The 24418-nt window shown below is 41.6% G+C and overlaps 2 protein-coding genes across 2 annotated transcripts in view; one reads left to right on the forward strand and one right to left on the reverse strand.

Moving 5' to 3' along the window:
- Positions 1-7803, reverse strand: part of SLC26A8 (solute carrier family 26 (anion exchanger), member 8) — a 65665-nt gene extending 57862 nt beyond the window's left edge. The window contains exon 1 of the mRNA XM_012646574.1: positions 7742-7803. Within this exon, the coding sequence (XP_012502028.1) occupies positions 7742-7803 (62 nt within the window). The remainder of the gene's footprint in view (positions 1-7741) is intronic.
- A 130-nt stretch (positions 7804-7933) lies between these two features.
- The window catches only part of MAPK14 (mitogen-activated protein kinase 14), a 91588-nt gene continuing 75103 nt past the window's right edge, over positions 7934-24418 (forward strand). The window contains exon 1 of the mRNA XM_012646575.1: positions 7934-8523. Within this exon, the coding sequence (XP_012502029.1) occupies positions 8408-8523 (116 nt within the window). The 5' untranslated portion in view covers positions 7934-8407. The remainder of the gene's footprint in view (positions 8524-24418) is intronic.

Raw genomic sequence — 24418 nt, forward strand, 5'->3', positions numbered from 1 at the left:
GTAAAAGTATTAATCACCAATTTTCACTGAAAATGCTAAGAATTGAGTGCTCACTACAGAGTCTTCCAGCTCCTTCTCTGTCTGAAATGGCATCCATCGTTACCCCTTCACCTTTCACTTTTCTTCACAGCACTTGCGAGCACCTGATTCAATATCTATCTGTTTGTCCACTGTCTGATTCCCCCATGAAATGTAAGCTCAGGAGGCAGGACTTTGACTGTTCATGGCTGCATTCCCAGGGCCTAGAATAGGGCCTTCTACTTAGCAGGCCCTCAACAAATATTTCTTGAATGACTGTCAAGTATCCAGTTAGTGGTGTAAGGGTGTAGCAGAAAAAGCAGTGCATAGGACATTAGGAGATTAGTCCTGGCTTATTTTCTGACTACCTGTATAATTGAGGGCAAGTTTCTTAGAAACTGAATTTCAGTTTCCTTGTCCATGAAATGACATGGTTGGACAGCATGATCTCTAAGGGCCACTTTAAGCCTTTTCTTTCTTTGTTTTTTTTTGAACAGGTCTCACTCTGTCACCCTGGCTAGAGTACAGTGGTGTCATCACAGTTCACTGTAACCTCCAACTCCCAGGCTTGAGTGATCCTCCTGCCTCAGCCTCCCAAGTGGCTGAGGCTACAGGCATGAGCCACCACAACCTGGCTAATTTTTCTATTTTTTGTAGAGATGGGGTCTTGCTCATCCTCACGTTAGTCTCGAACTCCTCACATCAAGCAATCCTCCCACCTTGGCCTCCCAAAGTGCTAGGATTACAGGCATGAGGCACCTGGCCTCACTTAGAGCTTTAAAGATCTTTATTGTCTCGTTCTTTTAAAAGAATGATAAGGTAAAGTTAATGAGAGTAGACAGGGATCCATCTCTGGGACACAGTATAATCATTCTTAATAATCTGTGTTTTTGAATAATAAAAAAGGCATAAACTCTAAAATTCTTCCACATAAACGTAAAACAGCATATATATATCAAATACTTGTAAAATATATTGGTAAACACCCAATTACATAGATTATATAAATAGTTCTTTTACGGGTGATGCTGCAAATAAGTTTAATGTGTTAGCAACTTTGTTTTCCTTCAGAATGAACATGTATCATTATCATCCTCATCACCACCACTGTTTATGGAGCACTTACATGCCAAGCATTGCACTAGGTTTTTTTCATGAGTTTATTTGAATTTATGACTTTATCTCATTAAACCCTCACAATTATTTCCCCCCATTTTACAGGTAATGAAACTGAGGTTTTAGACAAGTTAAGTAATTGGGCCATACTTACATATTTTATTTTTATCCTCAAAGCATTGGGTAGCAACAGTATGCTGTATAACATCCATTAACTAAAGATCACAAATTCACTAAAGCAGTGAGAAGGTGATTGGGGAATACAGAAGAGGAAGGGAAAGGCACTTTACAATATATCACTTAAGAGAATTAGTACCTCATTTACAAAAAGAAAAAGAAGTAGAACTTTTTTAAAGAATTATAAGGAATAGTTTCTCCTTTCTTCCTCCATTCATAGGAATATTGACCCAATCTTCCTTACTTTCCCATGTAATCTTCCAGTGCACTTCCATTACTAGAGTATATTTGTTCCTGGCAACCTAAAAGAGCCTAATTAACCTCCTAATTATAAAATTGCTGGCCAGGCATGGTGGCTCACACCTGTAATCCTAGCACTCTGGGAGGCCGAGGCAGGAGGATTGCTTGAGGCCAGGAGTTTAAGACCAGCCTGAGCAAGAGTGAAACCCCATCTCTACAAAAAATAAAAAAATTAGCCTGGTGTGGTGGCATGTGCCTGTAGTCCCAGCTATGTTGGAGGCTGAGGTGGGACAATTGGTTAAACCCAGAGGTTTGAGGCTGCAGTTAGCTATGATCATGCCACTGCATTCTAGCCTGGGTGACAGAGTGAGAATCTGTCTCAAAAAAAAAAAAAAATGCTATCCTGGGTCAGATTGAGCATCTAGAATGCAGCCTTTTGTTCTGAAAATGGCACTAAGGCAGGGTTGGTGTGAAACAGGCAACATATGAATCAAGAAGTGGCAAGAACAGTGGGGACTGGCAAAGGTGGCAGCAGCTACTTAGCTCCAGCAATTGCTGCCATGGGTCAATGTGCGGCCCAGAATGGCCAGACCTGGTCTTTTCTAGGGGAAGCCATAATGCTGGATTTTTATGTGGAATCTTCTGACTTTTAAACATTGTCAATTACTTCGTATATTTTTAAAAACACAGTACACATCTAACACAACACCTCTCCAGGTTGGATTTGGTCTGAGGACCAACGGTGTTTGATCTCTATATCAAGACACAAAAATATCCTAATCTCCTCCCATTACAAATTATAGTTTAACTCCTAAGAATTTCTCCCTTTTGAAGTATTTATGTTTTCTGTTATTGTGCCCTTTGAAAGTATCATATCCCATTTGTTCACTTACAGAAAGTAGTATTTCATTTTATTATCTTCAATTTATATTGTTTATATTTCAAGAGGTGGCCCCCATCTACTAGACTAGGATTTGGTGAGCCTTCTTTTATTTTCACAATTTTATAAATTTCTATCATATCCACTCTTGGCCTTTATTTGTTTCAGACCAAAGAATGCTACTTCACCTGTGGTCAATTCATTTAGGGTTCTACAACGTTTGCTGAATGCTATGTGTTCTGGGAATACAAAAGAACAAGGACTCTACAATTTGGTAAAGTAAAAATACCAAAATATCGTATAGTGCTGTAAGAGTTCAGAGGTGGGAAAGACAGAATTAACATTTATTGCTGACCTGCCATTTACTAGTTTTTTCCCACGCGTCACCTATATCTCCAGAGGTAGGTACCATCTTCCTGATTATACTCATTTTACTGATGACTTCAATGAATTCTTCTGAGTCATACAGCAATTAAATAAATAGGAGAGCTAGAATTTGGATATGGTCTTTCTGATTCCAAAATAGATGCCACATCCAAATACCATGTGACCTCCAACAGAGTGGGATTAATAACTCCAGCCTGGAGGAATGGAGAAGGCCTCCTGGGGGAGATATGATTTGACCTTCATCTCAATGGGGGCAGGGAAGAAGAACAGGTATTTCAGAGAGAGAACAGAATAAAATTACAGAGATAATATAAGGCAAGTAATTCAACAGACCTAAGTAAAGTTAGTGTTAAGCCCAAAAAAGTAGGTTGAGACCTATTCCTGGAAGGCCTTGAATACTGGGTTGAACTTGGACTTTTGAGCTATTTAAAGTCTTTGAGCAGGAGTAGTAATATGCACAGAGATGCACTTTGGGAAGATGAATTGTGTCAGTGCTATGGTCTAGAGCTGTGTTGTCCAGTATGGTAGCTATTGGCTACATGTGGCTATTTAAAGTTAACTTAATTAAAATAAAGCAAAATAAAAAATTCCATTCCTCACTTGCACTAGCTACATTTCAAGTGCTCAATAGCCACATGTGCCTAGTGGTTACCTTACCGGACAGCACAGATATAAAACATTTTCATCATCACAGAAGGTTCCATTGCACAGTGCTAGAACTAGGAGAGACTGAGGCAAAAAGACCAGTTGAAGACCATTAATGTTACAGTAGTCTAGGGGAGAAGTTATCAAGTCATAAACTCCTGGCTCCAGAAGGAGGATGCTAGGAGACGCAGGTGGAAATCTGTGCTTAAAGGACTTATCATATGTCTGGGTAAAGGCAGCAAGGGAAAACACATGACTTCCTTATTATTTTTTTTAGTAGTCTTCTCTAGAGTTTCTCCAATTCCACTATGTCTTTCTTGATTTCATAGAAAGCCCAGCGGCTCATTTTCATGTACTAGAAGGACCCTTCCCAACATGATGCAATGACCAGAAGCTCCTGCTGTCAAGTAGGCTCCACCTAGCAAGACCTACTGAATCAGAAACTCCAGGGGGTGGGCCCCACGATCTGTTTTAAGAAGCTCTCCAACTGGGCATGGTGGCTCATGCCCGTAATCCCAGCACTTTGGGAGGCTGAGACGGGAGGATCGCTTGAGGCCAGAAATTCAAGACCAGCCTGGAAAATGATTTGAGACCTTGTCCCTCCAAAAAAAAAAAAAAAAAATTTTTTTTTTAACTGGGCATTGTGGTACGCCTGTAGTCCCAGGTATTTGAGAGGCTAAGGCAGGAGGATCGCTTGAGCCCACCGAGTTTGAGGTTGCTGTGAGCTATGATGATGCCACTGCACTTTAGCCTGGGCGAAAGAACAAGACCCTGTCTCAAAAAAACAAACAAACAAAAAGCTCTCCAGGTGATTCTGATACAAAATAAAGTATGAGGAGCTCTTTCACCCCCCTCAAACTACCCTTATCCGTCCATCCACCCAGATCTGTTTACATAATCTTTGTTTAGAATATTTTAAAAGCTAAGAGTAAAAAGTTTAAATATAATCCAATTTTCTGACTTGAAATCCCGAAAACTAGTGTAGTTGCAAGAATATCTTTCTCTGATATTATCTTTCATATGTTTTCTATAATCATGGAAAGGCAAAATTCACTTCCAAAATTTCAAAATAAGCATTTGTAATTCCATCAGAAACAACCCTTAGCCTGTTACTACATAGGATTTTTATGGAGGATGTATTGGGCCTATAGAAAAGGCATAAGCAAAGAGCAATCCCTTTAGTATCTTTCAGTCACTGCCTAGTGGCTGGGGACGATTAATAAGGAGAGAGTCCTCTAGCCTGTGACCATAGGATACATAAACACAGGAAAACTACCTTGGTGCAACGCAGTGACAGTAATATCAACAAGGTGTGTTGGAGAGATGTTCATTACTGGGATGGGGTGTTGGAGAAGGCTTCCCAAGGGGACACTGACTCATAAATAGCATTCGACCGGAAAAGAAAGGGGCAAGGGGATGAGGGGTGCGAGTTCAGTCAGAGGGAAGAGAACGAACAAAGAGCAGTGAGGTCGGAAAGGACCGGGAGCAGCTGGGCCGTTAGGCCTCAGGAGGAGATGGATGGGATAGGTAGCGGGGCATGGGGTCCAGACCAGTTCTGGGGCTTTTTACAACGTAGACAAGCGAATTTGAAAGAATTCAGCTTGCAAAACGCACACATTGTCTCTTGTCATTGCCATTCCACGTGGCCTTTCAAAGTAGAGGTAATACCTGAGATAAGCTCCCAGGGACCACTGTCATTCATTCATTCCACAATATTGACAGACTGAGCAACGTGCCTGGCCCTGCCCTAGCGCCCGCGCCGGAGCCGGAGACCCGCCGGGGACCCGCAGCTCGCACACCCCGCAGCCCCCGGCTCCCAGACGTCTCCCGGCAGTGGCTCACCCCGTTCCCGACCGGGTCGGGACTGCGTGCGCTGGGGTCTCGCAGGGCTCGGGTCCGGCTGGCAGCGCTGCGGTCGAGGACGCCGGCGGTTCCTGAGCCGTTGCAGCCGAACCGCGGGCGTTCCGGGCGGGCGGAGGGCAAGAGGTGGGGGAGGGCGGTGAGGAAGAGGAGCCTGAGGAGCAGGGGTGGAGATGGGGGAGAGGGGTACTGGGGTGTCCTCCCCATTCCGGGGACACGGGAGCCCCTTGGTACCTGTGGTACACCTGGGTACCTGTGCCACCAGGCCCCTACTCTCTCCGAGGTTTTACCATTGGTTGAGGGCCTATTTGGGCCCAGGCCTCGCGCCTGCACTGCTCCTAAGGCAATTCTCTTAAGGTTCCCGACACCCAGGCAGGTCAGAAGAGGCATGAGGAAATGCAAGCTAGGAGGGTCATCGAGGTTTCCAGCCCTAGGCTTTCTGCCCCAGAAGCCTGGCTCTCCCCGCTGGATGACATCCTCCCGCCCAGGTCTCCTGCTCTGCAGGCACACACACCCTCTGCAGCCACGCCCTTTATGCTCCTCAGGGAAGCTCAGTCCCTATCACTGTCTCTCATTACATTTCCTATTCCTGCTTGGCCCAGTTGCAGTTTTACACTTGTTTGATTACTGTACCAATGTCTAACTTACTATTCACTTCATGTATTCCTTTTTGTAAATTGTCTCACCCCTGTGAGGGCAGGGGTGTTTATCTCTTGCATTAACTGTTGTATCATCTGTGCCTGGAACAGTGTGGAAGTATTCAATAAATTTGAGTTGAACGATTGCCCTCCTGTTGCTGATAAACTCCACACAGGCAGCAATTTATGGTTGTTAATCACCTTTCTATCAGAAGTGCCTGGCACCTAGTAAGGCATTTAATATACATTGGTTGAGTGAGTGAATGAATGTACTGCATACTTCATCTTTACCCTTGCATTCACCCTCACCTCATCATCCAATTTGTTGGATAAATATGTGCATTTCTTAGGATTCCTGCTTTCAAGCTTCTTCCTCACTTCTTGTATCCATCTACTCGTTTCCTTGACTCCCTACTCCCACTCCTCATTTCTCCACAGTTATGTTTTTGCTCTCATGTGCCCCTTCATCCTCCATTACTTCTTAGAAAGTTCCCTAACCCACAAGATGGCTTGGAACATTCTCAAGCAGCATGTCTTTGTAGGCAAGAGAATCCAGGCTCAGCTGGGCAAGGTGGCTCCCGCCTGTAATCCTAGCACTCTGGGAGGCTGAGGCGGGAGGATCGATAGAGCCCAGGAGTTTGAGGTTGCAGTGATCTATGATGATGGCACTGCACTCCAGCCTGGGTGACAGAGACTCTATCTCAAAAAAAAAGAGAGAGAATCCAGGCTAAGCCACATTGGATCCAAAATTACCCACGACGCTGTTTTTTGGTTTTATGTGGTTTTCCTTGAGGAGAACCGAGGATCCTGTGGTACCTCTTAAATTGAGATCATTCATGGTCATTGTTCATAATTTGTTCAACAAATATTTATGGAATACATTTCATGTTCTAGACACCATGCTAAATGCTGGGACAAGATAGGCAAAGCCTGAGCCCTCCAAGGAATGTATAGCACAAAAGAAAATAATCATGGGAAGTGATGAGAAGTGTCCTGGCATTGGACCTATCTATTCTAATAAGACAGAATCCAATTGTTCTGTTTATTGTGACAAGCTGTAGCATAGGCATAGATTGATAATAGTGGGTGCAGGTATGGGGTTATGATACCCTACCCATTCACATTTATTATCTTGTTCAGTTTTTACAAATTATCTCATTAGGTGGGAATGCAGGGCAGGAATTCTCTTGCAGAAGCTGGAACTAATGTCTAAGAAAGGTCAGTTGATTTGCCTAAATGTAACATTGCAAGACCACTCCCTGCCCTGTTCTCCTTACTCAGAGAGGCATGAGTTAAATGGTTAAGATCCTCTTCACTGGATGGCTCTTCAGGGCAGGAATCAGTTTCAAACCTTCCGTGTAATGGTTTTTAAAATGCTTCTCAAAGGGAGATACCAGAGACTTTCCTGGATCAGAACCATCTGGCATGTATTCTAAAAATACATTCTTGATGTCCACCTGCCCAATTAGACTCCCTGTGGGTCTTGGGAATCTGCATCTTAAAACAAAGTCCCAGGGTGATTCTTCACATAAAAGTTTAAGAACCGCTAGGAGAGTTTGGGTGGAAAAACTCGGCTTTGATGCAGGGTTAATATTTTCCTTTGGGACAAATTTCGTCAGAATTCCGAAGAGTAAGCAACAGCTTTCTGGCCGGAACCTGTTTCTTTTTTATGCAAGCGTTATTTGGAAATTGGGGGTTCCGCTGAGCAGGTGCTCCGCTGCTGGTGAATACTCGCAGTTCAAAGATCTTTTGACTCTTTTCTCAACACCCTATTTCTCACTGTCGCTTTCTCACGGAGCAGGCATTAGCCCCGCCGACCACGGTAGGGCGCACGCGATGCATGTGGCCTTCTTATCCCTTCCTCCCCCTGTCTGCCTTCGCGCCCTTAAGGAGAACAGTTCCTGGGAGTTTCTGCCTCTGGTTTCCAGTTGTCGCTCTCTTCTCGCGAGAACTACTCCTCCCGTTCTCTCCCACGCAAACCCCCTCCCGTGGGCAGGTTCCATATTGGGTAAAATCTCGCCTCGCGGAGAGTCTCGGGAGCTGTTATCGCGAGAGTACGGCGGGAGGCTCCCGGTCGGGGCTCTGCAACCGCGACCACTGGATCCTCAGCGGGCGCAGCAGCCGGAGCAAAAGTCCAGCGACGCGGCCCGGAGTCAGCCTGGGTGGGAAGAGGGTGCAGGGAGGTTGCAGCGGGCGCAGCCTTGAGCCCCGGAGCGCGCCCCTGCCCTTAGCCGGGCTCGCCCTCGTCGCTGAGGCTAGTCCAGCTGCTGCAGCTGACAGGGGCCGCGCGCGCGGGAGTGTGCGGGGTCGCGGCAGCCGCACCTGCGAGGGCGACCAGCGCTAGGTCCCCGCCCGGCCGGGCGGGCAACGAGGGCCGGGGAACGGGTGCGGGTGCAGGCGGGGGCCCCGCAGGGCCACCTCCTTGCCCCGCAGCTGCCGCTGGAAAATGTCTCAGGAGAGGCCCACGTTCTACCGGCAGGAGCTGAACAAGACAATCTGGGAGGTGCCCGAGCGTTACCAGAACCTGTCCCCGGTGGGCTCCGGCGCCTATGGCTCGGTGTGGTGAGTGTCGTCGGGCCTGGGGCCGGGGTGGGCAGGGGTGGTACCTCACGCCCGAGGCCCGGGCCTGCCCCCGCTCAGCGATGCGCCAGGCGGCAGGATTTTCCTCGGGGGAGGGCATTGCTGCCCCTTGGAGCCCTGCCTGTCCTGCATCCCCTGCACCCCTTACGCCCCTCACCCTGCACACGCAGGTGTGTGGCCCACCGTGTGCAGGACTCAGGTCCGCTGTGGGAGGTAGACGGAGGTGTGGAGTTCGGCTCTGACTCCTACCCCGCACGTTCCCTTCTGGGCGGGTTGCTGCTCCGGGGGCAGGCACCGGGGGAGGGGCGGCTTCCCTGGGAGTCTCCCTCCCGGCGTGGAGCAGAGGGTCCCTCTCGCCCGGCGCGCCCACCGTGGGGCTCCGGAGCCTGCCCTCTGAGCAGACAATCCCGGCGAGCTGCCGGAAGAAGCAGAAGGGCGAAGCCGGACCGGGAGACTGCGGGTCATCGGAACAAAACTGACCAGGAAGGAAGCTCTCTCTCCGGGCTTTTTTGCAGACCTCTGTCGAAATCGCGTTTTGAGAAGCGTTCTTTTGGCATTCGCACTTGAATTAGCAGCGACCCATAGAGCTTAAAATACCGACTTTATCTCGGTCAGCATTGTGCCAGCTTGAGTGGTGTGTTTCCGATTCGGTTGAAAGCGTATTTCCTTTCCGTGCAGGGAGGGCGGTGGTAGTGCCTGCAAGAACACTGTAGCTTGAGAAACTGGCGGCCTCACTGATTAGTCACATACCACTGCTCATTTAAGTATTGTTGGACGAAACAGTTTTCTCATTTGAAGCAACAGAGATTCAGATCCGTTGGGCGCCTTCAAGATCAAAAAGTTATTAACAGTGCTGGGAAGTATAATATTTTTTAATTGAGATAATTCCTGCGAATACTGTGTTTTTAAAGTCCCTTAAAGAGTTTTCAGGGAATTATCTACATTTGTGGCCCGAGGTACACGATGGTTTTCATAAGGATATGGAACATTTAGAAAAGGAAGGGAAGGGATACTTTTCAGCTTTAATTTACGCCGTGTGTTTTAAATGAAATCGGTGCCATAAAATTTCCAGACCTGGAATATTTGACTATTCTGTAACTTGCAAGGTTTACATACTGCATTTTAGCTTTTATATAATTTGAGAGCTCCTGATCTGAAACTAAATATGAGATTTAACTGTTAGGTTTTTCTATGTTTTAGTCATTTATGTTGTATGCATTGTGTGAAAAGGGGCCTGTGAAAAGATTTTTTTGTTTTGGGACAAATTCCAGGCTTTTGGATGTGTTAATCTTTAAATATGGTTCCTGTGTTCCTTAAAGTCACATCATGAATTTCCTGTTTGGTAGAATCTTCTGGGTAACTGAGATTGTGCAATTGTGTCCAGCAATGGATCATATTGCACTTTCTAGTTCAGGCTGTTCAAGTTACGTTGCAGATGGCACCATACTTGACATCTTTCTCTCATTTTACAGTATGGCTGTTTACAAAAGGAATTTGTAGCATTTTACATTCATTGTATATATTGTTGATTTGCTACTTTTCAAAGATGCATTTGGATCATTGCTCTTTTAATTTTTAACAGCTCATTAATATCCTTCCATTTTTCATACTTGAATTGACACATTAATTTCTGTAGTATCAGGGTTTTTTTCCAATGCTGTTTAAACTTGAATGGAGTGATACAGCAGAATAACTCCACTGTAAGGAGTCTGAGTGAACTTGAATAGAACTGCTTGCAAGGTTTCCCTACTCTTAGTGTGACTGGCCCTGCACTGGAACAGGAGATCCAGATTTGTAGTAAAATACCATTAAAATTAATTCCACATTCTTTAGTGCTATACTTTTCTGTGGTTTGGATGCTAGTAGTAGTATCTGACACTTGACAGTACTTTTGTTAAACAGATTTTTAAAAGTGGGTAATACATTGACATTGTATAAAATACAAATGTATAAAAGGATATTCAGTAAAAGTCTCCCTTCCTTTCTGTTCTCCAGCCACACTGCTCTCTTTTCTCAGACACAACCACTCTTAAGTATCTTGTATGCCTTTCCAGGGAGGCAGAGTTTTTATTTGCTTGTTTGTTCAGTAGCATTTCTACTAAAGGGATTTAAGATGTAACTTATAACATATTGCTGAAGGAAAATACAACTGCAATTATGTGGTAGTTGACTATAAACAAATGTAACCTATATTGGGATGAAAATACCACAATTTAGATTTACAAGTAAGGGTTATTCAGAGTATTTATTCAAAGTTCTTTCGATTACCACCTTTTCAGGTATGGCAGAAAACATTTTTTGCAACTTGTGTTAGAATCCACTTCGAAGAATGTATTACTTTTCTCCATCTTCATTCTTTGTGAGCACATTTAATTTTAGGGAATAACAAAGTCAATTTGAATCTAAATAATTTAGGAAATTTAGACTCAAGTCTAATGAAAAAGATTAGGCAGTAAGATTGGTGATACTGTTTTAGGTCAGATAGGAGTTGTAACTGTAAACTAATGACAATATTTTGTGTGACTTGTTGAATTTGACCAGAGGTCTATTCCAAAAAACCTGAATTTTAGTTTAAGAAATGCAACATTATTGAAATGTTTTTCAGATTTTTAATTGTATTGCTTTAAAGTGTGGTATACTTGGGTGTGTAACTTTTAAAAAAATTTTATTTTAAACCTATTTTATTATTTTAATTGTTACTAAGTATAGTAAAAAAAGCAAGTAGCAGCCTGTGTAATAACCAACTATGAATCAGAGATCAAGGAATCAGACCAGAAATTTGAGAGTTGATAGTATTTTACAAATAAGCCTTTCCTTTTTTAAAGAGTAAAGGGAAGTAAACTGTCTTGCAGTTTTAAGGAAGTTTATGCATTGTTTTGAGGGGAAATGAAGCAAAATTGTTTAAGAATACATTGTTGCAAAGCATTGATTTTGTGGTTTTGGGACAGAGGGGAGAATCTTTGTGGTGAGTTTAAGGAAATATAAACAGGAACTTAAGCGCCTTTCCTCTGGGTATGGTTTTTCCAGCCCTTTTTTTGCTGTTGATTAGAGGAGATGGGGCACTGGTAACCGTAAATAGGAGATGAGAGTTGAGAATTACTTAGATCATATTCCACCATTAATTTAACAGTATTTAATCCAACAGTATTTCAGTCCAACTCTGGGCCGGATAGTGGGCTAGGTTCTGGAACCTAGTGCTGAACAAGACAGACCAAGACAATCCATTCCCTCATAGGACTTATAGCCTAATGTGTTTAATAACTACATTTTGTGGGTTGCCTCCTGTGTTTTAGACGTTGTGCTGCACTTTATATTTATCCTCAACATACAAAGTATATAACAAAACCTTTAGTAAGAAGATGGCAAAATTTATGAAGAAATCAAATCCAACTTCCTAAATGCTTTGTGGAACAAGATTGTTCCAATAAATATAATACAAATAAATGAAGCTAAATTTTTTTAATATTAATGGCCATTCACCATTTTAAATCTTTTTTTTTTCTTTTTCTTTTTTGAGAATGAGCCAGGGCACAATAAATAAAAATAAGTCATTATTAAATTTACAAAGGTGACTTTCTTGACTCCTAAACAGTGAGAAGCGTGTGCCCTTTACTTTTCTAGTGGTGATAGTAGGTCCATGCTGATCTTTCTTCCCATTTACTTTTCTTTGTAATCAAAAGCAAGATAGTTGGCTGTGTTATCAGTGCCAGTCAATAAGAAGTTTTAAACATAATTAATGACAAATATTTGTGACATTGATGTATAAAGACTGTTTTAAGAAAGAGCTCGGGCTGGGCACGGTGGCTCATGCCTGTACTCCCAGCACTTTGGAAGGCCAAGGCTAGAGAATTGCTAGAGGCTGGGAGTTCGAGATTAGCCTGGGCAACATAGCAAGATCCTGTCTCTAAAAAAAATACAGAAATTAGCCAGGCATGGTGGCATGTGTCTGTAGTCCCAGCTACTTGGGAGGCTGAGGTAGAAGGTTAGCTTGAACCTGGGATTTTGAGGTTACAGTGAGCTATGCCAGTGACACTGCACTCTAGCCAAGGTGACAGAGTAAGACTATGTCTCAAAAAAAAAACAAGAAAAAGGAAGAGTTCAGTCAAGTTGGCTATAAAGCCATAGTTTATTTATCAAATCCCGTTTTTTTCACTAACAGTTTTCCACTGTTTCCCATTTAAAGTAAGAGTATCCTGGACCTCCAGCTTTTCAATTCTGCCATTTTAATTTCTTGACACTGAGAAGAACTCTGCTTTTGATTTCCGTCTAGCTCAGCCTCCTAGATGATCTCTGTTGACTTTGCCTTTCACTGGCAACAGTACAAATGTCGCTGAGCCCCTGGGGCTTAGGATTCAAAGGTAGAAGAATTCATTGGGCTGGATCACTCTCACTTTAGTATTAACTGACATCTTTATGGGATTTTGCAGTTCATAAAGTGTTTTCAGTCAAAGCATTATCAGTCAGTCATCACTAGCTCCATGAAGGCCAGTATTTATTAACCCAGTTTTACAGACGAGGAGCTGCACTCACTCGTTAAAGGCATGGCGTACTTGTCAGTGCCACCGTGGTTTTGGTTCTGGGGTTTCAGCGCTAGTAGTCTCCCATTCCGTAGATGTGGGCTGCTGAGGCTGTGTGGCGGCACCTTCTCTCGTACAGTTTGCCTCCTTTTGCGAAGAGGGGTTACCGAGTCACCTGCAATGGAGCCGTGACTGTAGGAAAGCAACCCCACCAGTGTCGTTGCCCAGCTAATCTGAAGGGTAATGGTCCAGCCCATTAAAGCGATGTCTCTTCCTCAGAACTGATAAACCAAAAATGAACACATTGCCCAGATGAAAATTTTTTTTCCAAAATAATTATTAGGCTGTGCAAATAGTTCATTCCCGAATTTATGAGCCCTATTGGATTGAAATTCTTCAGTGTACATTTATGTAAACTTGAGACTGTATATGTATATTTGTATTATATAAGTATAGGGTATAAATAGAAATAACTGCCTCTCTAGGCCTTTGCAAATACATTAGATTTTTGCTGTTTGTAGTAAAATTCGGTATAAAGCTGATTTGTTCCTATCCAAGAGGCAACTATAGTGCTCAAAAAAACTTCATTATAAGGTGAATTCCCTTGACTTGAAACCTAGGGATTTCTTCTCTTGGTTGCATGTACCTGGAAGTCATGTACGTGTTGCTTCAGAAAATAAAAACAAAAACCCTCTTTAAACTTGAAATCTTTTTTGTTAAAAGACACTTTCAGTATTAGAAATAATTTGTCTTTCACAGTGCTCCCATAAATTAAGTACAGGCATACCTTGTTTTATTGCACTTCATTTTATTGTGTGCAATTCGCAGGTAATTGTTTTTTACAAGTTGAAGGGTTGTGGCAACCCAGTGTTCCAGCAAGTCTTTTGGCATCATTTTTCCAACAGCGTGTGCTTACTTCATGTCTCTGTGTCACATTTTGGTAATCCTGGAAATATTTCAGACTTTTTCATTATTGTTGTATTTGTTATGGTGATCTGTGATCAGTGATCTTTGATGTTACTATTGTAATTGTTTTGGGGCACCTCGAACCATGCCCGTATAAGACAGCAAACTTAATTGGTAAATGTTGTGTGTATTCTCATTGCTCTAGCGACGGGCTGTTCCCCTGTCTCTCTCCTTCTCCTCGGACCTCCCTATTTCCTGAGACACAACCATATGGAAATTAGGCCAGTTAATAACACTACAATGGCCTCTAAGTGACCAAGTGAAGGGAACAGTCACATGTCTCTTTAAATCAAAAGCAAGAAATGATTAAGCTTAGTGAGAAAGGCATGGCAAAAGTTGAGATGGACTGAAAGGTAGGCATCTTGTTTCAAACAGCTAAGTTGTGAATACAAAGGAAAAGTTTTTGGAGGAAATTAAAAGTGCTACTCCAGTGAACACATGAATGATAAGAAGGTGAAACAGCCTTATTGCTGAAATGGAGAAGGTTTTAGTGGTCTGGATAGAAGATCAAACCAGCCACATTTCCTTAAGCCAAAGTCTAATCCAGCGAGGCCCTCACTATCTTCAGTTTTATGAAGGCTGAGAGAGGTGAGGAAGCTATAGAAGAAAAGTTTAAAGCTAACAGAGGGTGGTTAATGAGGCTGGGTTAACGATAGAGACTGTCTCTATAACATAAATGTGTAAAGTAAAGCAATAAGAGCTGATGGACAAACTGTAGCAAGTTATCCAGAAGATCTAGCTAAGATAATTGATAAAGGTGACTACACTAAGCAACAGATCTTCGGTGTAGATGAAAAAGCCTTCTATTGAAAGAAGATGCCAACTAGGACTTTCATAGCTAAAAAGGAGAAATCATTCATTGCTTGGCTTCGGAGCTTCAAAGGACAGGCTCACTCTCTTTCTCCTTTTTTCTTTTGAGCCAGAGTCTTGCTCTGTTGCCTGGGCTAGAGGGCCATGGCATCAGCCTAGCTCACAGCAACCTCAAACTCCTGGGGTCAAGTGATCCTCCTGCCGCAGCTTCCTGAGTAGCTGGGACTACAGGTGTGTGCCACCACGCCCAGCTAATTTTTTTTCTATTTTAGTAGAGATGGGGTGTGGCTCTTGCTCAGACTGGTCTCAAACTCCTGAACTCAAGCAATCCTCCCACCTCGGCCTCCCAGAATGCTGGGATTACAGGCATGAGCCACCTTGCCTGGCCAGGCTGACTTTTGTGAGGGGCTCATGTAGCTGTTGACTTTAAGTTGAAGCCAGTGTTCATTTACCATTCCAAAAATCCTTAGGGCCCTTAAAAATTATGCTAAATCTATTCTGGTCTGTAAATGGAACAACAAAGCACGTCTGTTTACACATGGTTTACTGAATATTTTAAGCCCACCGTTGAGACCTACTGCTCAGAAAGAAAGATTCCTTTCAAAATATTACTGCTTATTAACCTAGTCACCCAAGAGCTCTGATGGAGATATGTGAGGAGATCAATGTTGTTTTAAAGCCTGCTAACACACATTCATTCTGCAGCCCGTGGATCAAGGAGTAATTTCAACTAGAAGGCTGTAGCTGCTGTAGATGTAGATAGTTATTCCTCTGAACAATCTGGGAGAAGTAAATAGAAAACCTTCTGGAGAGAATTCATCATTCTAGATGACATTAAGAACATTTGTGATTCATGGGTGGAGGTCAGAGTATCAACATTAACGAGAATTTGGAAGAAGTTGATTCCAACCCTCATGGATGACTTGGAGAGGTTCAAGACTTCAGTAGAGGAAGTAACTGCAGATGTGGTAGAAATAGCAAGAGAATTGGAATTAGAAGCAGAGCCTGAAGATGTGTCCGAATTGTTTTAATCTTATGATAAAACTTTAACAGATGAGAAGTTGCTTCTTAGGATGAACAAAGAAAGTAGTTTCTTGAGATGGAGTTTACTCTGGTGAAGATGGGTAGGGAGGTGAGTGCATTCCAAGGTGAGGGATTAGCAAGTACAAAGGCCCTCGTTTAGCTAGGAGACCAGGAGGGCCAGAGCTAAATGAACCAGGGGCCAAATATAGGGAGGAAGTAGGTGAAGGGCTGTAGATGTGCGGGGAGGTCGTGTGGGGTCTTATTTGCCTTTGTCAGGACTGTGACTTTTCCTCTGAGTGAGAGGATAAACCATGGAGAGACATGGTCTAACTTCTGTTTTAATAGATCACTGCTCTGGGGTCCCTGTGTTTTCATTTCTGTTCCTTGCCCGTTAGAGACATACTGTGGTTTAGGATAGAATGGGGGAGTTAGGTAAATTGGTGCAGAGCGCTGACCCATACCCACGACTCTGATTCCAGCAGGCCCAGAGTGCCAGAGCCAGTATTTTTGTTGGGCCCCAGAAATTCAGGGTACTCCAGTCCAGTTCTTTAAATAACGTGGCCTTGCTTCATTTTTTCAGGTTTTTGTTACCAAAAGGAAGGGAGCAAAGAGATTAGCTTTAGAGTTCAGCTGAAAAAGGAAGATTAGCCTGCTGGCAGATTGTTTTTTAACTTCTTTGGCTTCTGGGGTTGTTCTTACTATTGGGTCATACTTTAAAAGCCATTTTTACCTTCCTTCAACATTTAAGCATTTAAGATCTCATTTATTTTCTGTTTTATTTGGCTCTTTGTCTGCTTTACATTCCTATGCCTTTCTCCCATTATAATAATTTTAGTAGAGGTTGGACTGTTGTTACCCGTCACTAATGTCTTGGCTACGAGCCCTCAAGGACTTCTTGTTGACTTGAATAATTCTTAGATTTGAAAGATTCCATAGAAATGTGACCTTATAAAAGCCCACACTATTTGTTGTCCTCCCTGCCTTTATAGATAGATGTAAACTCCTCTTTCATCAAAGCTTTTCCCCTTTTACTGCTCTATCGTCTGGTCTCAGAAAACAAGTTTTCCTGCAAATACAGATTCCATGGCAACATAACAAAAAGGTAATAGAACAAATGTTTATTTTGTCTGGACCTGCTGAGTAACGTTAGACCCTGAGCACGCTGGCTCCTGTTACTTTGAATGATGTGGTTACAGATTTCCGTGTTTTCCTCAAAACCTACTCCTCTTAGGCCTTGGTGGTATTGTCACTGTGCTTGTGACATGAAGGAAGGTGTGTATGTGTGCCTTATCGTCAGTGTACCCCAAAGGATGCATTGATTGGGTTTCCAAGCTTATGGTTCAGACTGTAGACAACATGCAACGCATGACCATGCCCGAAAAGAAAGCATACCGGTTGTCCCCTTTGTTTCTATAAATTCATTAATTTAGTATTTCCAGCACACTATACTAGTTGTTATGTTTATTGAGATTAAAGAAGCAAAAAAGCAGGAAAGGCCCTTGCTTTTGAAAAGGGGACATATTTATGTTTCCTCATAGATTGCTTTGGAAGTCCTCTGTAGCTCTTTCTTTTCTGCATTCTTCCAGCTTAAGTTCCCATCTCAAATCTGCCTTTATATTACTAATCCTTCTCTTGGAATCTTTTTAGATTCTTCTCTCTCTCTCCCTCTCCCTCCCCTTCCCCTTCTCTCTCTCTCCCTCTCATTTAGTGACTGCTATGGTTTGAATGTATCCCATGTGTTGGAAACTTAATCTCCAATTCAACAGTGCTGGGAAATGGGGCCTAATAAGAGTCGAATAGATCATGAGGGCTCTGCCCTCCTGGGTGGATTAATGTCATTGTCAAGGGAGTGAGTTAGCATGAGAGTGGCTTCGCTATAATAGTGAGTTCAGTTCCCTCTTGCTCTCCCCCTCTCTCACCCTCTCGCCTTCCACCATTGGATGATGTAGCAAGAAGGTCCTTAGCAAATGCCAGCACCTTGATAATGGACTTCCCAGCTCCCAGGACTGTGAGAAATAATTTTCTTTTTCTTTATTAATTACCTAGTCTGTGGTATTCTGTTATAGCAACACAAAGTGGACCAAGGCAGTGACAGACTGGTCACTCTTTACATCTAGGGCAATTTTTTTGGAAGGATATGTTGGAAATCTGTGTCACATAAGCCTTCCCATCTGGTTATTCAGATCTAGAAAGTGATGACATCAGCATGTGCCCCACAAGAAGTCAAAACTTCTTCTTTTGATCAGCCAAGGGCTCAGGGAGGCTATTTTAAGAGAAAAAAGGGACTATGATGGTAAGGGTGGTCTAGATCCTTAACCCATCCCTATACTTCCACGTGGGTGATGTCTCTGCTGTGACAGTCTTCTCACCTACAATTATGTGCCCCTAATCATGCCCTTACTCTTCCTGTGACACTCAGCTTGAGGTGTCTCGCTTATGCAAGTGTATACCGAACTCATCTTTCTTGTATTTCCTCATCTCTGTGGTAGGTCTAACTTGATTTCCAGAAACAATCGCTTTAGTCTTAGTATCTCTAATAGCTACTTCCTTTTTTCTCCCCTGTCAGATCCTTCATCTAGGGCTTTAACTGGTTTGAATCTTGTGAACTTAGGCTTTTGAATAAATAGTTCATATTTATGGTTTTTTTTCTAGGCTACCAAATGCTGGTGGCAATCTTAGTTTTTAGTTATCTTTCTCATTCAGTATTACAAAATACGACTCTCTCATGATCATAGTATTAAGTTGAAGTGGAATATTGATGTCGACATCTTGTATTGATATACTTTTTATATAATTCTCTCATTTGACATTATAAATTTGGCTTGCCTCATTTTCTGATTGCTGGTTTAGTACTCTAAGTGCTGTATGCTTTGAGTGATGTGCTTTGAAATGAGCAATCTCAATATTATATTGATGCTAGAGCAAAAGGAAAAACATCAGCAAATTGAGAGAACAGGCAGTAAGTGCTGTGAGCATCTATCTAGCTGTGTTACATTCCCAAACATAGTAAAGGTTGAGTGTCCCTCATTCAAAATGCTTGAGACCAGAAGTGTTTCAGATTTTGGATTTTGAAATATTCGTATTATACTTACCAGTTAAGCATTCTTTATTCAAAAATTTGAAATCTGAAAGGCTTCAGTGAGCATTTCCTTTGAGTGTCATGTTGTCACTCAAAAAGTTTTGGATTTTGGAACATTTCAGATTAGGGATGTTCAACCTGTATAACCAAGGGTTATTCAACCTATTGATATTTTGGATGGGATAATATTTTGTTTTGGGTAACTGACTTATGCATTGTAGTATGTTTGGCAGTATCCGTGTCTCCTACTAACTAGATACTAATAGCAATTCGCAATTGTGACAACCAAAAATGTCTCTAGACATTGCCACATATCCTAGGAGCTGGGGAGGGGGATCACGCTTGGTTGAGAGCCACTTATATAACCCTATACATTTGGATTGATTGGCTCTGAGTAAAAACTGGAGGGGATAACGTGAACCTTCTACCTGCAAAAAGATAGAAATGCTGTATTTTCTGCTTTATAAGCTGGGGCCTCTGTAAACATGATTTTCATTATTTCTCGGAGAGTGACAGCAATCCTAATGGTCAAGGTCCTAGCGATAATCCGATAAGATTAACGGATGGGAGAACTTGCACAGCGTGTTTGTGAAAGGCCAAGTATTCCCCTGGCACAATTGAGAAACAACTAAGGATAGTAAGGGAGACCTGATTTTCATCAATAATTCATTTTTGCCATTGTCGTAGCCCAGCTTAGGGTCCTGAATGTTTCTGGAAAGGAAAATTGTTTTAGAATATAGCATATAGCCCAAATTGGTAGGTAGTATTTTCCCCAGTGTCTCTTCTGGTATTCTGTTCTGTGTCCTTTTTCTTCTACCTTCTTTGGGTATTTAGCCTTTTTAAACTCCTAGAAATATAATGCTGTTTAGGAAACCACAAAGAACTGCAAATAAACTAAGGAGCAAGAAGTAGTATATTGCAAATTCATTTTTTTACGTTTTTAAAGGTTCTTGCATCTGGGAAGGCTTTGCTTAGTTTTTAAAGTAGACTGAAGTTTTGAAGAATCTTGTGGATCTCAGGTACAATAACTCAGGAAGATCAGCCTTATTTGATTCAGAATGTGTCATTTGGGTAGATTATGTATGCTATTCTAATACCTTATAAGATATTAGGAAATTTCCTAAATTATCTGTGGTACTGTTTTAATAACTTTGAGGTTGTGAGGCAATGATTTTAGTGTTACCATATGCCAATTTTAATATTTAATGTGCTTTATATTTTTTTCAGCTCATGAATCACTGAGTATGTGCTCTTTTTTTTTAACACCTCCTTAAAGAACTTTGCTATTCAGATTTTTCCTTGTGTTTCTCTAATTCTCTCCTTTGGTCAGTTTTTTCTTCCTTTTTCTGCTCCATGATCCATTCTTAAGTTCTCTTTTCTCTTTCTGGGCATATTCTTTTTGAATTCATTATCTGATACAGTCTCAACAGTGGCCTTGTTCATATACTGTACTTTCAAATTTGTACTTTCAAACCTAATCCCAAGAATAGTTATCCTTTGGATTACAAATCTATTGAAATGTAATGTTTCCAGGGTTTCCTTGATTAGTTTCCTATACACTTCTTGAGGATACTCTTAGAGATGCAGCACTAACTTCCCTTGGAATTGATTCCTGTTAAACACTTACATGGTTCAGCCTTAGATAGATGGAGCTGGTGTCATCGTTAGTACTGGTCAATGACAGTGGTCATGAAAATTGCAATCAAGGAACGAACCAATTACCTGAAGATTTCTATAACTCTAGGTATTAAAGCAAAATGATTTTGAAAGTTTGAAATATATGTGTATGTATATTGATGCTTATGTTTTAGATTTACTGTAGTGGAGGAAATTTGTCAGTAATCCATTAGACAGTGTTAAGTGCCCACCAATGTGTAAACAAAAGACATAAAATATCAGTGAACTGTATTAATAAGGAGGTGTTGATGTGTATAGCATGTGGGTTATAGTGGTTAGTATGGTTTCATGGAGGAGGAAGGATTTTAAGATTATTTAGAGGGTTGGGTAGTAGTATTTGGAGAGGAGAAAGGGGAAGATTTTTGGATAACAGGAGAAAACATAAACTAAAAGAATAGATATAAAAATGATTGGCCTAATAAGAGAAACATCTCAGGTAGGGTGAATCCAATTGTGATTCTCTTTCAGGTTGTGCTTCAGAATCACTTATGGAACTTTTAAACATACAGATACTTAGGTCCTACCCCTAGAAATTAAGAATGAGATCTGGAGTGGGACTCAGGCAACTGCATTTTTAAAAAGTCTACAAGTGGTTCTGCAGTATAAATTGTTCTGATTTGCAGAACCACTTTAGTCAGTAGAGGACTGTTAGAGTTTCTTGAATTTTGAAGTGGCAAGAAGTATTTTAAAATCGGTCTGGCTAGAGTGTACAGAATGGATAGGAGAGAGCAAATGTGTTACTTTGTAAAAGTCTTTGGTCGTTTGTTTATGTGTGCCTCTCTGTTCATTCTGACCCCTCAGCTAGATTTCTCAGTTCCTCGAAGTCAGGAACTATCTATTTTTTGTTATGTATTTATTATTCTTGCATTATGTGCTAGGCACTGGGCTAGATTCTGAGGATAAAAAGATAAATATTAACTATAGCTTCTGCTCTCCCTCACAGTCAAAATTGGGAAACAAATACATAAAGAAATAATTGTTTTCAGTTGATTGTCTAAAGTATTGGCTACATTATGTTGCTGATTGGTAGTGGTTCTTAGGTCCCATTAATTGATAAATAAATGTGCATTTTAATCTGTAGAAACTGTATTTTAGTTATCCACAGATTGACAACAAATGATCATGAATTTGGACCCTCAGTATTTTTTTAATGATCTGTCCTCTTTTACTATTATTTTAGAGATGTGCTCAACCTCACATTTGAAGGTAAGAGATCTAAGAATATATTTGAGGGTTCACTTTGTGACAAGCCCCCATGCTGGCAGTTGCAGGTATAGCATTGACCATGGAGTTATTTTGTAATAGTACTGTGTGATCGTTTTGACTTGGAATATTGAAAACTACCTGCCTTTTATAGTTTATAAAGTACTTTCCCATGATTATCTTGTTTGAGCCTCAAAAGAGCATTGTAATATAGGCAGGGCTGGTGACACCCTCATTTTGTTGATTTGGAAACAGGCTCATAGAAGCTTTGCCAAGATCACCTGCTAGGAAGTGCCAGAATCAAAACTAGAACTGAAATCTTTTGACTACTGGTCTATTCTTCTCCATACCACACTGCATATGTTTATACTTAGTAGAATTTGTTGAGATCCGGTCACCAAAATGCAGAAAACAGAGACTGCTCACTGGGATACAAAAGCAGCTTTGTTAAATTGGAATTTTGGTGATTTTTGTAGAGCAGGAAAGAGATTCTTGTCTAGTAGTCCCATAAGTGAGATGTCTTGAAAATGACAATATTTTGATAAAAGAATCAAGATGCTAAGTATAATGGTTTTAAGATACAGTCACATATTATTTGATTCTCCTCCCGTTGAGAGGTGGAACTTAATTCCTTCCAGCGAGGACTGTACTTGGTGACTTACTTCTCTAACATACGGAATGTGACAGAAATGATGGAGTGTGACTTCTGAGGATAGGTCATAAAAAACATTGTGCCTGATGTCTTGCTCTTTCTCTGAGATCACTTGCTCTAGGGCACAGTTTCTCAAACTTGGCACTAATTGGCATTTTGAGCCAGATAATTCTTTGTTGTAGGGGCTGTCCTGTGCATTGTAGAGTATTTAGCAGCATCCTTGGCTCTATCCACTAAATGCCAGTAGCATCAGCATCACTTCCCCCCACCAAGTTGCATTAGCCAAAAATGTCTTACTCATTGTCAAATGTCCCCTGCAACAGGGAGGAATTGCCCTCCGTCGAGAACTGCTGCTTTAGGGAAAGCCAGCTGTCATGTTGGAAAGATACCAAAGTCCACATGTGAGAAACAGGCCTCTTGCCAACAGCCATGCGAGTGAGCCATCTTGGAAATGGATTCTCGAGCATCAGTCAGGCCTTCAGACGACTGCAGCTGTGGTCAACATCTGGGCTGCAACCTCATGAGAGACCATGAGCCAGAACCACCAAGCTAAACTGCTCCTGAATTCTTGACCCACAAAAACTGTAACATGATACATCTTGTTTAAGCCATCAAATTTTGGGGTAATTTGTTATCCAGCATAGGTGACTAAGCGTTACCATGAAAATGTGTATATAATACATTATATAAGATGGAGTCACAGACTGAGGAACTAGCAAACCTTGTGAAGACATACTAATGCCTGTTATGTACATACGTAGTCATGTTCACAGCATATATTTGAAGAGTGCTTTTCTGGATATGAAGCCTATAAACACTAGTACTATTAAGAAAGCCTTTTAATTGTAGCAGCAAGGCAAAGTGGATTGATGGTAATACTAGGTAGTCACGATGTAAGATATGATTAGTCTATTTAATATTTCAAATTGGCTTGAAAGGAGTTAAAAATTATTTTGAAGTGGTAACTTCAAAAACATTTGTTGCTGGGCATGATGGCTCGTGCCTGTAATCCCAGCTACTCAGGAGGCTGAGGCAGGAGAATTGCTTGAGGCCAGGAGTTTGAGACCAGCCTGGGCAACATAGTGAGACCCTCATTTCTAAAATATAGACGTATATTTTTTAGTTAGCTGGGTGTGGTGATGCATGCCTGTAGTCCTGTCTACTCTGGAGCTTTAATGATGCTTTAATGAAGAAATATCATATAGAATCATTTTACTTTCAAATGGAACTTGCAGCAAATAAAAATGAATTGCATTTTACATTTTAATCACAAATGGTTTTGGATTTTTAGATTGCATATCTAGGTGAATTTCTGCATTGTTTGAATATCAGTTTTCGTGAGCCTTAGTAAAAATTGAAGCAGTTGTGAAAAACAGTTTTGCTTCAGTAGCTTAGAAGCTTTTGCAGCAGAAATTGGACCAAATCAGGAATGGCAAATATCATTCCCTGAGTCCCAGGCCTATGACTAATGTCCCTAATAAATCTTATCACAAATATTTTTTCCTACCTGAATGATATTTTCATGAAAATACTTAATTGCATAAATGGCCTTGAATTGTAAGTTCTGCAAAAATAAGTATCGATTGTGTTTTCCATTCTGTGCTACTTATTTATTGATAAGATTTGTCATATGTCATTTAGGTTTTAAGCCTCTTCGAGGGGAAGTTTTAGAAACTGACAAACTAGAGATTGGTCTTATTGCACATACTTATAATAATTGTATTAGTAACATCTTATGTTCTTCCCCTAGAGTTAAAAATTTATAGTAAGAAACAAAGTTCCACTAAGAAATATCACTTGAGCTCGGGAGTTGGAGACCAGCCTGAGCAAGAGTGAGACCCCATCTCTACTAAAAATAGAAAAAATTGGCGGGGCATGGTGGTGCACACCTGTAGTCCCAGCTATTTGGGAGGCTGAGGCAGGAGGATTGCTTGAGCCCAGGAGTTTGAG

Source organism: Propithecus coquereli, unplaced genomic scaffold (assembly GCF_000956105.1).
Source record: "Propithecus coquereli isolate 6110/MARCELLA unplaced genomic scaffold, Pcoq_1.0 Scaffold248, whole genome shotgun sequence".
Classification (NCBI taxonomy): Eukaryota; Metazoa; Chordata; class Mammalia; order Primates; family Indriidae; genus Propithecus; species Propithecus coquereli.